The 17,974-nt window shown below is 43.6% G+C and overlaps 1 protein-coding gene across 2 annotated transcripts in view; it reads left to right on the forward strand.

Annotated features, from left to right (window-relative positions):
- Positions 1 to 996: 996 nt before the first annotated feature.
- DRC11 (dynein regulatory complex subunit 11) overlaps positions 997 to 17,974 on the forward strand; it is a 158,689-nt gene continuing 141,711 nt past the window's right edge. Inside the window, exons 1-2 of one of the 2 annotated variants that reach the window (XM_073306791.1) lie at positions 997 to 1,397; positions 15,291 to 15,618. In XM_073306791.1, the coding sequence (XP_073162892.1) occupies positions 1,387 to 1,397; positions 15,291 to 15,618 (339 nt within the window). In that variant the 5' untranslated portion in view covers positions 997 to 1,386. Of the gene's footprint in view, positions 1,398 to 9,538; positions 9,615 to 15,290; positions 15,619 to 17,974 lie in introns of those variants that run through there. The other variant, XM_073306792.1, reaches the window with a different exon arrangement.

Here is a 17,974-nt window from a genome sequence, read left to right on the forward strand (position 1 = left end):
CTCACCTTCCGATGATCTAAAGTTTGTAAAATTAGACAATGTCGTAATGCAGAATCGGTCCCACGACTTACTGAACCAATGGAATTGTAGCGCAGAGGTTCCCAAACTATGGGGCAAGCACAATAAGGTTATCGGGGGGCATGAAAGGCTGGAGTCAGGAGGGGACTCTGTCCAGCAGAGGAAGCGGACAGGACTCTATGTGGGTGGTCTCGGCTGCCAGGACCAGCTCCCTGCCCACCTTGCTCCCCCACTGCTGCAGCAGCCACCACCCAGCAGTTATGCTCCTCTGCTGGGGATGTTGGCAGAGACTCTGCGAGCAGGGAGGCTACACCCCGGGAGTACTCACCCCACTGCCAGACAGAGCCCCTTCCGGACCCTGGCCCTTCAGCACAGCTCCAGGGCACACAGCCCTGGCCACTTGTCCTGCCAGACACAGCCTGTGAGGCACTCAAGGGCTGGAGTCAGCAGGGGGCCCTGTCCAGCAGGGGGTCAGTACTCACCAGTGTATCTTTCCACTCCCCCCCCAACCCGGGACCTTCAGTGCTGCCCTGTTTACTTCCAGACTTGGGTCCTGACAGCCAAGACTGCCCGACTGCTTCAGGGAGGGGAAGGTTTCCTCAACTGCAGCATGGTTAGCACCCCCCACGCCCCGTGGTACTGGGCACCCCACCCCTGGTCTCCATGGGCCCAGGGTACTCTGCCCCCGGAAAGTCCCGCATTTTCAAAATACAATGTTGGCAACCCTAGTCTGCACAGGGTGACCAGATAGCAAGTGTAAACAATCGGGACGGGGGGTGGGGGGTAATAGTTGCCTGTATAAGAAAAAGCCCCCAAAACTAGGACTGTCCCTATAAAATGAGGACATCTGGTCACCCTAAGTCTGCAGCACAAGGGCAAACGCAGGCATAGGCGGCAGCCGCAGGCCCATTGGCTTCCATAGCAACGACGTGGGGGGGGGGCGCGCGGGGAGGCTTGGCATCCAGTTGCTAAGGGAAGGAGAGGAGGCTGACAACCACTGTAACTAGGTGTTCTGGGCACAACAAGCAGCCTCCAGCAGGCCTGGGCCAAGCCAGTCTGACCTGCAAGGAGTGAAACAAAAGCCACCATGCTGGTGTGATGATAGGCTTCAGCAGCAGCCTCAGACTGGCCCCATAGTGCAGGGTCAGACTGCCCCAAGAAGGGGCCCAAAATCATGGGGCTTTGGGGCCTCCCGAGTGGCTTCTGATCAGAGCCACCAGAGAGAGGTTGTGGCACCAGCTTTTCTATTGTTTATTAAGGGGCAGGCAACCCCTTCCACCCCCACTCACCCCCCTCCGGCAATAAACACAGCCGCGGTATTTTGGATGGGAAAGCAGTGAGGTCAAGACAAGAGGAAAAGCCGAAAGCATGTCGCACATGTAAGTAAACATCTCACCTGGTGGTTTGGGGAGCTTTCAGGGAATGGTTTGTTTGAAAGGCAGGTTTGGAAAGAACCAGGCTCATAAAGTTTAGTGCTGTGGAAAACCCTGGATGGGGTGGGATGGGGAAGGAGTATCTGTGTGTAAATTCACCGAGTGGAAAAAACCTGGATGTACTGTTTGTGTGTGTTTGTGTGAATTAACCCATTTGAAAAACCTGGATGTAGTGTGTGTGTGTGTGTAAATTAACCCAGTTGCAGAGAGAGAGAGTGTGTATGAATAAATTAACCCAGTTCCATTTCTTGCTGTGCAAGGACCCAGGAAGATGTTTCCATCCTTTCTCTATGGTTACTTCGCAGTATTGCCAGTACCAGGAGCTAAAGGGGACATTGCCGCATTTTGTCGACTTGCAAATCATGCTTATGTCTTATTTTTTTTAACATATCATTGTTAAAAGTAACACCTAAAATTTATCTGAGAGGAATTAGAGAGAAAAACTTTTCCCTCCAGTTTGTTTACTTTGTTCACTTTGTGTATAGTCAGTTTCACGGTTTATCTTCTATAATTAGTCACTTTCCCTTCCTGTTTGTGTTGATTATCAACCATCAAGAGAGAAGAGAAAATCATATAAAAATATAAACAAGGAAAAATTGAAATGGACTAGTTTTCAAGCCGAAAATATTATTTTGTATTGTTTTGTAAAAGCACTCCAGGCAACGTATTAACTATTACTCGCTGAATTTTCAAGGGGGATTAGTGATTTCAGATGCCTCCGTTTTTAGGTGCCCAACTTTAAGGGTCCTGATTTACAGCGTGTGCCTACACTTCAAGCTGGGGGATTGATTGCCAGCTCAAGGAGACATATTTGGGCTAGCTCCACTGGAACTAGCATGCTAAGAATCGCATAGCTGTGACAGCACAAGCAGCAGGAGGGGCTAGCCACCATAGTAGGTATTTAATATCTGTGACAGGCACACCCTTGGGCAGCTAGCCCCTCCTGCCTGTGTTGCCATGGCTACATTCTATTTTTTAGCACTCTAGCTCTCACTAAGAGTATCCGAACTTCAACTTTTAAAGTAATTAACAGGCATAGTAAGAACTAGTTTGAACCCTTTTAGGAAGTAATCTTAAAGCTCATCTTCACTGCAATTAATTCGAGTTATAACACAAACGTTTCCCCTAGTGCAAGTCCCATCAACGCACAGATTAGTCCACAAACTAATGGAGGGGGTGTGCTTTAAACTCAAGTCGACTTGCCTGTTAGAGGGTCGAGGCTACAGTTCAAGTTAGTATAACTCATCAGCTGCTAACACTGTCTTTCTATGCTGCTAATTTAATTACTCTTTGCAACTGGAGTTTTATTTTGTAGAGTGGCTTCTCTCACTCAAGTTAGGCTAACTCGGGAGAAGTTAAGTCAAGTGTATATATTTTGAGTTAACTCTGCAATGAAGAAATAGCCTCTGATACAATTCTTTATTGAACATCATTTAGCTTAAATCAGGGCAGGGCAGGGTGTTACAAGGTTGCCTATACAACAGTGTTAATCGTTCCTCCAAAATGATACACAGTCCAGCTACCACAAGATAAGAGCTTAGAATCATAGAATCATAGAATATCAGGGTTGGAAGGGACCCCAGAAGGTCATCTAGTCCAACCCCCTGCTCAAAGCAGGACCAATTCCCAGTTAAATCATCCCAGCCAGGGCTTTGTCAAGCCTGACCTTAAAAACTTCTAAGGAAGGAGATTCCACCACCTCCCTAGGCAACGCATTCCAGTGTTTCACCACCCTCTTAGTGAAAAAGTTTTTCCTAATATCCAATCTAAACCTCCCCCACTGCAACTTGAGACCATTACTCCTCGTTCTGTCATCTGCTACCATTGAGAACAGTCTAGAGCCATCCTCTTTGGAACCCCCTTTCAGGTAGTTGAAAGCAGCTATCAAATCCCCCCTCATTCTTCTCTTCTGCAGGCTAAACAATCCCAGCTCCCTCAGCCTCTCCTCATAAGTCATGTGTTCCAGTCCCCTAATCATTTTTGTTGCCCTTCGCTGGACTCTCTCCAATTTATCCACATCCTTCTTGAAGTGTGGGGCCCAAAACTGGACACAGTACTCCAGATGAGGCCTCACCAATGTCGAATAGAGGGGAACGATCACGTCCCTCGATCTGCTCGCTATGCCCCTACTTATACATCCCAAAATGCCATTGGCCTTCTTGGCAACAAGGGCACACTGCTGACTCATATCCAGCTTCTCGTCCACTGTCACCCCTAGGTCCTTTTCTGCAGAACTGCTGCCTAGCCATTCGGTCCCTAGTCTGTAGCTGTGCATTGGGTTCTTCCGTCCTAAGTGCAGGACCCTGCACTTATCCTTATTGAACCTCATCAGATTCCTTTTGGCCCAATCTTCCAATTGGTCTAGGTCCTTCTGTATCCTATCCCTCCCCTCCAGCGTATCTACCACTCCTCCCAGTTTAGTATCATCCGCAAATTTGCTGAGAGTGCAATCCACACCATCCTCCAGATCATTTATGAAGATATTGAATAAAACCGGCCCCAGGACCGACCCTTGGGGCACTCCACTTGATACCGGCTGCCAACTAGACATGGAGCCATTGATCACTACCCGTTGAGCCCGACAATTTAGCCAGCTTTCTACCCACCTTATAGTGCATTCATCCAGCCCATACTTCCTTAACTTGCTGACAAGAATACTATGGGAGACCGTGTCAAAAGCTTTGCTAAAGTCAAGAAACAATACATCCACTGCTTTCCCTTCATCCACAGAACCAGTAATCTCATCATAAAAGGCGATTAGATTAGTCAGGCATGACCTTCCCTTGGTGAATCCATGCTGGCTGTTCCTGATCACTTTCCTCTCATGCAAGTGCTTCAGGATTGATTCTTTGAGGACCTGCTCCATGATTTTTCCAGGGACTGAGGTGAGGCTGACTGGCCTGTAGTTCCCAGGATCTTCCTTCTTCCCTTTTTTAAAGATTGGCACTACATTAGCCTTTTTCCAGTCATCCGGGACTTCCCCGGTTCGCCACGAGTTTTCAAAGATAATGGCCAGTGGCTCTGCAATCACAGCCGCCAATTCCTTCAGCACTCTCGGATGCAACTCGTCCGGCCCCATGGACTTGTGCACGTCCAGCTTTTCTCAATAGTCCCTAACCGCCTCTATCTCCACAGAAGGCTGGCCATCTCTTCCGCATTTTGTGATGCCCAGCGCAGCAGTCTGGGAGCTGACCTTGTTAGTGAAAACAGAGGCAAAAAAAGCATTGAGTACATTAGCTTTTTGCACATCCTCTGTCACTAGGTTGCCTCCCTCATTCAGTAAGGGGCCCACACATTCCTTGGCTTTCTTCTTGTTGCCAACATACCTGAAGAAACCCTTCTTGTTACTCTTGACATCTCTGGCTAGCTGCAGCTCCAGGTGCGATTTGGCCCTCCTGATAACATTCCTACATGCCCGAGCAATATTTTTATACTCTTCCCTGGTCATATGTCCAACCTTCCACTTCTTGTAAGCTTCTTTTTTATGTTTAAGATCCGCTAGGATTTCACCATTAAGCCAAGTTGGTCGCCTGCCATATTTACTATTCTTTCGACTCATCGGGATGGTTTGTCCCTGTAACCTCAACAGGGATTCCTTGAAATACAGCCAGCTCTCCTGGACTCCTTTCCCCTTCAAGTTAGTCCCCCAGGGGATCCTGGCCATCTGTTCCCTGAGGGAGTCGAAGTCTGCTTTCCTGAAGTCCAGGGTCCGTATCCTGCTGCTTACCTTTGTTCCCTGCGTCAGGATCCTGAACTCAACCAACTCATGGTCACTGCCTCCCAGATTCCCATCCACTTTTGCTTCCCCCACTAATTCTACCCGGTTTGTGAGCAGCAGGTCAAGAAAAGCACCCCCCCTAGTTGGCTCCTCTAGCACTTGCGCCAGGAAATTGTCCCCTATGCTTTCCAAAAACTTCCTGGATTGTCTATGCACCGCTGTATTGCTCTCCCAGCAGATATCAGGAAAATTAAAGTCACCCATGAGAATCAGGGCATGCGATCTAGTAGCTTCCGTGAGCTGCCGGAAGAAAGCCTCATCCACCTCATCCCCCTGGTCCGGTGGTCTATAGCAGACTCCCACCACTACATCACTCTTGTTGCACACACTTCTAAACTTAATCCAGAGACACTCAGGTTTTTCTGCAGTTTCGTACCGGAGCTCTGAGCAGTCATACTGCTCCCTTACATACAGTGCTACTCCCCCACCTTTTCTGCCCTGCCTGTCCTTCCTGAACAGTTTATAACCATCCATGACAGTACTCCAGTCATATGAGTTATCCCACCAAGTCTCTGTTATTCCGATCACGTCATAGTTCCTTGACATCACCAGGACCTCCAGTTCTCCCTGCTTGTTTCCAAGGCTTTGTGCATTTGTATATAAGCACTTGAGATAACCTGTTGATCGCCCCTCATTGCCAGTATGAGGCAGGAGCCCTCTCCTCACAGACATTCCTGCCTGTGCTTCCTCCCGGAAGTAAATGAAGAACTGAAGTGTCTTAAATTAGTTAGATGACACTGTAGTTGCTAAAGAAGCATTTTGGCTGACTGAAGAATTAGATCGTTTTATAAACACACATGAAGATATTCCTTGAGCACTTGTAGCAAATTACTTTTTAGTCAATCATATTTCTTTCAAGAGGGATCAAGTATACTTATCAGATAAAATATTTGCATGTTGGAGTTCATTCTGTTATCATGGAAACAATTTGTATTGCCATCCTTCATGTATTCAAAGACTGCGTTGTATAATTATTAGACCTATAGAATTTGGAATAGTTTGTAGGTTCCATTTAGGAGAGGGTCACTGGATTAAGGGTCATGGTCTTCTGCTTTGAAAGAAAAAAATAAACATTGGCAGGGGGAAATTTACAACGACAGTTATGCTAGAAAATAGGCCATATTCTCATCAGTGTGAAAGGGGTTAGAGTTGTACAGCAGTTTACATACATGAACCCTAAGCATTAATAGGAAATGTTGGCCGCTTGCGGACTTTGGGACATGTGAGCAGAGTGCCTGTCCTGTGTCTGCAGTCCTCCCCGCCCCTCACCAGCAACAGCAGTGCAGCCAGCAGCATAGCTGGATACTACTTCCCCCTCCAAGGGGGAAGAAACTGTGTGGAGGGAGTTAATGCTGTAATAAATCTCATTACCGTGCCCGGTACAGTGCAGTGTAAATTAAGGCATCTTGGAGCTGGAGCATACAGTGGAGAACAACTACTTCCTAGCTCTGGACCCTTTCTGGCTAGCCATATCCCATTCATCCACTCAACATGCATAATGCAATACAGGATCTTCGATATGGAATAGCTACTGGTGGTTATCTGATAGGGATGCAGTACTACTGTCATACTGCAGAGCTGTCTTTACACACTTTGCAGCCACAGACAACAGGGATATTCTTCTGATTTTGCCAGGGAAAGCATGCATTTGCTTCCCTCCTCGTCTCAAAGCAGAGGGCATTATATTGCCCTCAGGCTGGAGAAGCTGCAATAGTTAGATAAAAGGCTGCTCCTTAGAGCATGGTAAGGTAAAATTCAGCATATGGTAATCTCTTCTCCACGTAAATTACTCAAATTTCTATTCCTGCTGTTGTATTAAAATTCACCAGCACAATACCCTTCTTTGACCAAAGAACTATCTTTTCATCAGCCTTGTGAGTTTGGGCAAGAGCAGGTGCTTGAAAGCTACTGAGGTGCAGTGTTACAGCTGGTGTTTAGTGAAGCAGGCTTCCTTGTCTTTGCTGTGGTTTCCCATTACGTTTGTGCCACACAATCTTTTATCCTGTGTTCACTCTATTACACTACTGAAGAATGAAATCGGAGAAGGTAGAAGTGCAAGGCTGTTCCTGTTAACAATGCTGTATTTACTTTTTCCGGTGACTAGAGTGTGTCAAGCTTTATCCTCCTTTATTTTGCCCCTTTGCTACTGAATCTATAGAAAATCATTGACTGGCCTGGAAATAGTTAAGGCAATTCATGTCATTCCACTGTATGCTCCCTCATCCTGGAATAGCTTGGGAAGAATTTTAAAACCAAGCTTAATTTTAGGGATAGTGAGCAAGTTTGACCCAAAATTTTGTCCAAAACTGGAATTGAAAGGTTTAGAACAGAACAGGTTTGGATAATGTTTTTGGAAGTCAGCTAACCTTTCATTCTCATGGGCCTCAGGAACTACTAATTCTTTCTGTGATCAAAAGCCAAAATATCCCAAGAAAGAGGTTGGTGTCCTTAAGGTATCTCCAGCCCATTCCGTACTTGAGTGTCCAGCCCTGTGTGAGAGTGCTTGAGGGGGCTTTTCTTCCTTTACCCTGAGGTAGAAGTCTGCCAATGGGGAGCCACACTTCTGCTTGTGTATACCGATCAGCAGAAGGCCACTGCACAGAGTGTGAGCTGTCCCCTGCAGTGGAGTAACAGCCCGGCTGTTGCAGTTTGCACTCCTCTGTGTCGGCCAAATTATCTTCCGTGACATCTGCTGGAGCATAGCTCGTCTGTCCTCATCATCCCCACAGAGTGGGTTGCAGCTTCCAGTAAATCACAGTGTGGCCCAAAGTATTTTGATCTCCCTCTGCTGGCTTTGCAGCAGAAGTTAACTAATTGTTGCTGGTTCACAAAAATTGGTTGACATAAGTCACTAAGGCCTCAATCCTGCAAATAGTCAATGGAACAACTCCCATGCTTAACATTAATTCTGTAAACACTTCAGCATGAATGTGGAATTGGTGCAACAAAAATAACCAGATTAATTTCAGCTTTGTTGAAAACAGCACTTAAGTTAGTTTTTCCACACCGGAAACAAAATGTCAGGTGGAAATGTATTGTCAGGCTTCAGACGATACAGGAATATTAAATAAGTGTAAAATAAATTGACAGTGTTTTAAATAATTTTTGTGTCAGTTTGACCACAGAAATGTATCTTTAAGCCTCATTTTTAAATGAGTAGGTCATATTTTATTCTGAGTAATAAAAATAAAGTTCAACCTAGAAGAAGCCATACTATGGCACAAAGGCTGGATGATTAATAAAGTATTCTTGATTGACTACTAGTATCTGGACTTTGTTTACTCTCCCCGGGAGCATAGAGAGTTAAAGGAACACATTGATCAGAAAGGCAGGACTCTCTTTTACCCCAAAAGCCATAAATGCTGCCAGAATGCACTTCAGGGCCTTTGGAATTAAGTGAGTGTATATGTTTTTCTCATCCCATTACTCAGTGTTGCTTATTTTCCCCTGTAACATTCCTTGCCTTTCAGCTGCTATGGCAATCAGCAGTACTGCTTATACTTCGTGTGTGTGTGTGTGTAACTTTGAGAACCTGGGCTCTTGCCCTCCCCTGAACTTCTTCTTCTAAGGTTGGAAGTATGAAAATTACACTCAGTTGCATTAGTTCCCCCCCAAACACTTAATATAGAGTAGGTTAGACCTCCAAATACTCGTCCTTCCTGCATCTCCTCATCACTTGAATCACACTTTCAAAATTTGAATGTAGTCATTTACACTCTTTATAGTTAACTGCAATTGCTACTACTCCTGACACTGATTCCTACCACTACTGAGTAAGCATGTTGGATGCCCCAGGAACAATTATAGACCTTCATTCTGAAAACACTCATGCACATTGTGATGTTCTATACCTTGGGGGAGCGTGCTGTAACTTCCATATTCCTCATTTTCATATAATCCTGATCTTACATATAAAGCATGCCTTGTAAGGTATCAGGGGAAAGGTTATGATCTGCTAGAAGTCATTTCTCTATCCATATATGTCTATCATTAATGCATATAAAGTTATGAGAATTGTGTAGTATGGTTGTCACTAACACATGCTGTAAGTTGGGGGAATCAGCCAGATATTAGCTCCCCAGAGGCAACAGCAAGGAAAGTAACCAACGCCTGGGTGGGATGTCAAACAATCCATCAACAGCCATTGTCCAGCAAGGGAGCTACAATGCAATGACTCACCTGCATGAGGACACAACAGTAATGCTCACCTGACTCGGAAGTGAGGGAGCAAAGCCAAGGGGAAGGAAAGGACCTAATAAAAGGAAGAGACATTTGCCATGCCCTTCCTCTCTCTTCCACCTACATCTACAGACACCACCACACCAAGTGACTGAAGCACTGATCAAAGGGGAGAGCCTGGCTGAAAAGCAACCAGCCAGCCTGTGGTGAGAAGCATCTAAAATTGTAAGGGCATTGAAAGTGTTAAAATCAGCTTAGAATGCATTTTGATTTTATTGCATTTGACCATCTGACATGTTATGTTTTGACTTATAATCACTTAAAATCTATCTTTATAGCTAATAAATCTGTTTATTTTACCTGAAGCAGTGCATTTGGTTTGAAGTGTGTCAGAGGCTCCCCTTGGTACATATCAATTTCTTTGTTAAATTGATGAACTTATATAAGCTTGCAGCGACCAGAAGATTTAACTGGACACCGCAAGATGGAGGTTCCTACGGTTGTGTCTGGGACTGGAAATATTGGCTAGTGTCACTCAGTTGCAAGTAGCTGGGAGCAGCTTACATGCCAGAGGCTGGGCATGAACAGCCCAGGAGTGGGGTTTTTTACAGTAGAGCGAGGTAAGGCTCGTCTCCCAGAGTCAAGGATTGGAGTGAACTAGCAGCTCACCAGTCCGGATAACACCAGTGGGGAATGTCACACACATATTTAATTTTACTACCATGTGTAGCCCTACTGAATTCCATGCGACTACCTGGGATAGTAACGTTAAGTATGTGCATGAGTATCAGCAGGATCAGGGTCATAATTATGACCTTCACCCTAATGGGTTAAATCCACTTCTGATATAACTTCACACGCTAGTACATATGACCCTAATGACCATTGCCTAATAATGAAGGAAAGGGAGCCAGTCTTCATGATGTCTTTATGACAGTTCCTAGTATATATCACAACTAGCAAAGATTTTCCTTTAAGATTAAAAGAAAAGTCAGCAGTCAGGATTTTGTTTCACTCTTTCCTTGGTGGCTCAAAGCCATTTTTACCACAGGTCCCTCTTTTTCTAGAAGACAGGGGTGCAGTGCCCTTTCAAGCTTGTGGGAAGAAAACTGTAGCAAATGGGCAAAATGAAAAGTGAGTTAAGGGCCCTGTGCTGCCTGGTTAGTAAGGTGGGGATGGCTCAAGGCCCTCACACCTCTCCTATGGTCCCTGGGCTGTGGCCAGGCACTCCCCTCAGCACAGAAGTTGCTCCCTCTAGCACACAGGGAGCATTAGCCACTCTGACAGAGGGAGAATGACTGTAGAAACTAATGACAGGATTCAGAGTAGCAGCCATGTTAGTCTATCCGCAAAAAGAACAGGAGTACTTGTGGCACCTTAGAGACTAACAAATTTATTAGAGCATAAGCTTTCGTGGGCTACAGCCCACTTCATCGGATGCATAGAATGGAACATATAGTAAGAAGATATATATATATATACATACAGAGAAGATGGAAATTGCCATACAAACTGTAAGAGGCCAATTAATTAAGATGAGCGATAATATATATTAATTAGCCTCTTACAGTATGTATGCTGACTTACACCATGTGAGAATCTGCCCTTCATTGTTTTGATGTCATTCTTTTCCCTCCTTTTTCTCTTCCTTAATGTTTTATACTTTATTCCCCCCACATACACACTTCCCGTCCTTTCGTTAGATTGAATGTTAATGCTGAAAAAACAGAGAAACATTTCATGATCTCCACAGACATGAAACCGATCCATAACAACATGCTTGCAGTAATTTGTCATTATCTTACACTTATCTGATACTATTTTGCCTTACGTTAACATGCTTTAATTTTTTTTAAAAAAGATTCAAAAATATAAAAAGAAACTGAATAGTAGCTGGCACAATGGGAGAACACTCGGCATTCTCCACAGACTGGGGAGAGAGAAAGAGGTTATTGTAAAATGTAGTGGACAGTTGCATGGCAGTTTTGGTTGCACTGATGCCTATTGTCAGCTCTGAAACAACTTGCATTTGAAATGTTGTAGCCTGAGGAAACCCACTGTTCATAAATCAAGCCTGTAGTTGGGGTACAGTCTATAGGCCCAGACATCCTAAAAGATTTATAACCTCCCCACTGCAAATTGATTCTAGATACACACAGCTAGGAAAGTACAACAGCGTATTGTGTTCTTCTGTGCTGGAGTACCCCATGAGTCTCATTGGTTTCCGTTCATCTGAGTCCCCAATTCTAAGAAAGTGTACAAAACCCCATTGATCAATTGGCTGAGCTGTCAGGGCACAGCTAATGGTGTTCTTGTTTGTGCCAATCTTTCCTATCCCAGTGGTTTTATTTTGTTTATCTCTTGCACCTGGGTTAATTGCTGCAATCTACTGAGTCACTTGGTGCAATGGGATGTAAATGAAGTCGGAAGAAAGGGGGAAATATCTGGGTGGGCTGTTAATGCATTAAGAAGAGCAGGGCCAGCTGCTTCCTGCTGAAGCTGAAAAGTATAGTATACACTTTAAAAAAAAATAAAGCATGTAAATTCAATAGCAGGCTCAAATTGTTAAAATTTTTGCTGATCATTCTAGTCAGTCAGAACATCCCCATCAATATCCTGAAGAAATAAACAAATATAGAGAGCTCAAGCCATTATGTCCATGATGAGAGACCTTACTAAAATATTATCCTGTCATCTCCATAGCCTCATTACAATTGCAAGTATATCATTCAGTATGATAAAATGCATAGGCATGAGGGAACAATATGATTGGCTTACAAAGATTCCAACCCACACAGTTATGGATGACAAAATCACACAGGTTACAGCTGCTTGACCTCTTCATCACAACAGAAAATTAATACACAACTGCATTCTCAGTCCCAATCAGACCAGCAAGATAACAGGTCCAAAATGGTTCTATAAAATGTAACAGACATAATTCAGTTGTATCCTTGTCCTGCTCCTTTACTCTTGAATGTGTTAATAATCCTTCTGCTAGGTACCAGTGACAGCAACAAGGGCCAGTTTGAATGTAACTAGGGGTCCTTCTCTAAGATAAATAGATATATGATTCAAACCCCACCCAGAACAGTACTCTTGTTTCTGTCTCTGGAAAATAAAAATAAAACTTTCCTTGTCACGCTTACAGGAAGTTTTTTCCCCACTCACAAGCGCTCGAAAGTCATTCAGAAATATGGAACACAGGAATCTTTAATTTGGGGAAAAAGGCGAACACAACCAAAAGAAACATGACACAAAACAATGACATATATTTATATATTAGAACCTGAACAACCCAAATGAATACACCAAGAGTCTGGTCATCTCCCAGTCCAGCTTATGGAACTCCAGAACCCTGTATCACCACAAACTCCACCCACTAAAAACCCCACTCACAGGTTGAGTTAGTCTCAGTGGTAACCAAAGGATATCCAGGGGCGGCTCTCCTCTGCTTGTCAGCTCTAGACCTCAGAGAACTATTCTGCCAGATCTGTCTCCAATGAGCAGCAACCTAGGCCAGTCCAGTGCTTCCAGGTCTGCCTGCACCAGCTGAGTGAGCTAGGACACTGTGAAGTCAGCTCACTATTGCCACCACTGGTCTGGTCAGGACTTCCTGTGGAACCAACTCTACTCCACTGCTACCAGTGAGGCCTCTGCACAGAGCCAGCTCTGCTTCTCCATCACTACTCAGGTCAGGCTTGACAAAGCCCTGGCTGGGATGATTTAATTGGGGATTGGTCCTGCTTTGAGCAGGGGGTTGGACTAGATGACCTCCTGAGGTCCCTTCCAACCCTGATATTCTATGATACTCCAGACAGACCTCTCTATGGAGTTTTTCACTGAGGTTAGGGAATCACCACATGGGGAACACAGTGCAGAACTGGACCCTAGGTTAAAATCCCTATTCTCTAGATAAGAATTCTTCAAGACAAAACTTCCTATCTCTTTGTTGAGGCCAAGCTTTGTTATCCAACCAAAGTCTGTTTCTTGTTCAGTCAGGGTGATTCCTCACCCATGGCATATCTTGCACAGTTCTATGTCCTTTAATGAGCACAGTACCGGCAACAACCTATTATCACCTTTACACATGAAAACAAACATTTCCAACCAAAACAACAAAAACTCAATAGTGGAATTATGGGTAAACAATATTACAATTCATGTAAATGAAGTTAGCCAGAGCTGAGTTTTCCACTTCTCCCCAACAGAGGGAACAGAGAACTCCATCCCTCTAGGTTTTCTAGCCAGGGTGCTTGCTTTAGTTTTTGGGTGAAGTAAAACTTTACTTTCAGCTTTAGATACAAATCTCCTCAGAATTCTGAGGGAGTCAGGTCTGGTTTTTTAGTTGCCACTTCTACTTACCTTAGAGATTTAAACCATGTTATTTATTTGTATTACAGTAACTCAGAGGCCCCATTCTCCTAGGTGCTATACCATGCACATAGTGAGAGGCAGCCTCTACCCTGAAGAAAACACAGTGTAAATAGACAAGACAGATAAAAACAGCATTATTAACCCCATTTTGCATATTGGTATCTGAAGCACAGGGAGTTTAAGTAACTTGACCAAGGTCACACAGAAAGTCTATGACAGAGCCAGGAACTGATGCATATCCTGAGTCCCAGCCCATGGCCTTAACCACAAAACTATACATTCTGTCATCTGAGGTCCTTTCTCACATTATTTTCCTACCTTACTAGCTGTCATGCATCAACATTTGAGAGACTTAGGATGAACGGTGAAAGCAGAGTTCCAACCCATTGTACATGGCAGTTCCTTTCTTAGTTCAGGATTTCCAGCATTGCTCTGAGACTGAGTGCTCTTTTTAGAATACCTCTTTAACCATTCCTATGTTCCAGTTTCCATCTTACAGTAGCATGTTCCAATATACTCTATGTTGGCACTGTAAAAAAAACAAACAACTAGTGCTGATATAGCACTTTCATCAGTAGATCCAAAGCACTTTTCAAAGGGAAGTGAGTATCATTATGCCCATTTTACAGATGGGGAAATTGACGCATAGTGAGGTGTAATAACTTATGCAAGGTCATCCAGCAGGCCAGTGGCAGAGCTGGGACTAGAACCAGGCACTTATTTTCTAGGCCACACTACCTTCCTTGATCCCCCCACAATCATTGCTGTTGCAGCCAGCCTAGAAAGACTGGCTTGTAAGAGAAGCCTGCTGTTATTGTCACAGCCTGTGGAAATACAAGCAATTCCTTGCAGAACCTACAGTTTCCAAGATGCAGGTGATATAAATTCCATGTCCACATTTTGCATCATATTGCCAATGGAAAAAAAAAATCACCACCATTGTAACCTTTAAACTCCTTTTTGATGCTGCTGCAGCCCAATTCCTGACAGGAGAATAAAAAGGAGAGCTTAACATTTTATTTTTTTAAATTGTAACCACTGGACATTGAATCATGCAATAAGGGTTGTGACGCCTGACGTACATGCCTTAGGTTCTGATCCTGCATTGACTTCAGTGGAGTTTCACATAGGCACAGGGGTCTGCCTATGCAGAGCTCGTTGCTAGACTGGGGCTGTTGTTACAACTATATTTTGTGGTGAACGCCAAGAATTTCTAACTTTTTAATTTTATTAAAGCATAATTTTGAAACTCCTATTTCTAAAGCTGCTTTACTAGTAGAGACAATAAAAAAAGAACTATGGTTTAATTCAGTAACTCTGCTTTAAAATACATTTTAGCTAAGTTTTTTTAAAATCTTTTGGGAATTAAAATGCACTTCAGTGCTTGCATTTGTCAGCTAGCCACACTTCTGGAGTCATAGAGACACTCAATACCTGTGCTACCAATTGTGTGCTAATCAATGCATATAGCTGCAGCTAAGATATTCTTTTCTCCTTTCAATTAGCACTTATAATAAGATGTGGGCAGAAGCCCAAGAAGCCCTCAACGGTCTGCTCCAGAGGGAGATAGAAGATAAGCTCCTAAAGGTACAGAAGGATCGCATAACAGTGTTCCAGATGTTAGCCACCTTCTACATTAAATATGTGCAAATTTTCTGTAACTTGGAGACTGCCTACGACCAGATCGTTCACCCACAAAAACGGTTAGTGATTCGGCAAGTGCTGGACGGAGTGATGGGCCGTATCCTGGAGCTAAAGAATGAAATGGTGGAGCTGGAGAACTCGGAGTTTCATTACTTTGATGATATCCTGCAAGATCTTAAGCTGTCCCCTGTAGGTATACTTTTATCATAAGCAAGTTAGGAATATATTCTGTATATTCTATATTTTAATGTAAATCGCTTGATGTCAATGAATCTATGCTGATTTACATTATCTGAGGATCTAGCCTAGTATTTACCAGAAAGTCAATACTATTTAACAGCACTGGGCTAATTCTCTGTTGGTGTAAATTGGCACAGCACCATTTATTTCAATGAAATTGCCCCAATTTACATCAGCCGAGAACTTGGCCTACTATATGCTCACTAGTTTACTGCATAGTCATGTATTTTTGTTAAAAATAACTACACAGAATATATTCATTCGCAAGTGAGATTTTCACATGGGAGAATGATTTTAAAAATGAATCTGCTTGATCAATATGTTATATTTCAATATGTCTGGAATATTATCAAAGATGTATAGTTTTTAATAAAGGTTATGTCTTTCCTTTATGTCTGACTTGTTCTGCTTGGTCCTAAAGTGAATTCATGCTAGAATAACAGCTTCTATGTTAATAATGCAACATTGCAAATCCACCCTGATTTTACTGTAGGGTCACATAGGATGGTCCACTCAGGACCAAGCCACAGCTGATGTCAGAGTTCAGTTTGATTTGCCTTCTGCTTCAAGATGAATCAGTTTGAGCTCATGACTCTCTCAGAGGTTACAGATAAAACTAGGTGGGAAATAGACTGGTCCTGTGGTTAGTTCTCCAAACTGCCACCTGAGAAACTTTAGTCTGCCCTCTCATTGCAAGACAGGAAGGGGCTGGGACCACATTCAATGTCTAGGGAAAAGGATTGCCTGGTAGTAACCCTTCTATCCAATTTAAGAGCAGTTGTCTGAAGGACATCCCAACTAAACCTCAACCCTAGTAAATACAGTGGAACCTCAGAGTTACAGAAATCTCAGGAATGGAGGTTGCCCGTAACTCTGAAATTTTCATAACTCTGAACAAAGCACAGTTTGGGCTCCAGAACCAGCAGCTGACACTCCAGGCCAGGATTCAACAGCAGTTGAGCCCCCTACTCAGCTCCAGCATGAATTTGCAAGCTTATCCCCCTCCAGGCGGGGGGGGGAGGGGGTGTGTGTGCAAACAGTATGTCCCCCTCCTAGCCGAGGGGGGCATAAAAACAGTGTCGTCCCCCCCACCTGGCGACGGGCGAAAGCTGCGCAGACCCCAGCACTGCTCCTGCTCTGCTGGCTCCGGGCATGGGGGACAAGCAGTCCAGCTGTGCCTATCTTTAAGATGCAATACAGGCACAGTACAGTATTTGCTTTTTTGTTTTGTTTTGTGTGTCTGCTGCCACCTGATTGGTTACTTCCGGATTCACACGGTGTCCCATTGACCGCTAAGTCCCTAACTCTGGTGCTTGTATCTTTGAGGTTCTACTGTATGGCCATAATATGGATCCTTGAAGGTTGAAGGTATAAAAACCAGATGAGAAATAATGGTGATTTGATTGATAATTCCTTTTGTTTCTGACAACTCTACCTGTTGTCAAAGTTGGGTACTGTAGGTAACAGCTTTCTAATGGAAAAGTAAACAAAGGTATTGTTTAAATGATACTATTTTCTGGATCCTGGTTATAATGTGAAAGAAATTTCCTAGTGGTATCTTAACATATTGTAGAATTAGTTCTTCGGGTTTTAGATATGAAACATGTTGCAGCTTTTAACTGATTATTTTGCCATATAAATATGTATAGTACAGTGATCGCTACTTATTTCAATCAACCATCTTTCTGCTATTTTATTCATAGCAGAGAACTATTTTGACCATCAGAAGACATATTGGAGAATATAAAGGCATCATTCAGAATCTGATAACTCAAAATGTATTAGATTTTTGTAAAAACCACAATTATGAATATCACTGTATTTTGATGATTTATAGGTAAATCAACCAAGAGAGAAAAGTTGATGAGTTTGAAATGTAACATTTTTAACATCAGGTATTAAAAAAATGAAGACGAATTCTCGTCCCTCTGCCCCACCTTAGAACTAACAAGGCATGGTGTACCTGCTGAGTGAAGATAGCATTGAGATGTTTGGGGAGGCTGGTTTAGAACTATTCTCAACAGTTGATGACAACATAGACTTGACTATATTTTTCTCTGTAACATCCTTGGCTCCAGTACTAAGGTCCTGGTCAATGCACACAACAAACTCCATATATCTAGATGGGACTTCCCCCATCTTTGCACCAGGGCCCTTACTTTCATCAGTTGTGAAGGGCTTGTAGTCCAGCATAATCATGATAACAGTGAGGAATATTCAGAATTGCTAACTCTTAGGCATGTTACATCTGATGGATGATTCTGAGGTGCACTGGTTTTATTTTTGGTATGCCATTCAAGCATTT

Source organism: Lepidochelys kempii, chromosome 11 (genome assembly GCF_965140285.1).
Source record: "Lepidochelys kempii isolate rLepKem1 chromosome 11, rLepKem1.hap1, whole genome shotgun sequence".
Taxonomy (NCBI): domain Eukaryota; kingdom Metazoa; phylum Chordata; order Testudines; family Cheloniidae; genus Lepidochelys; species Lepidochelys kempii.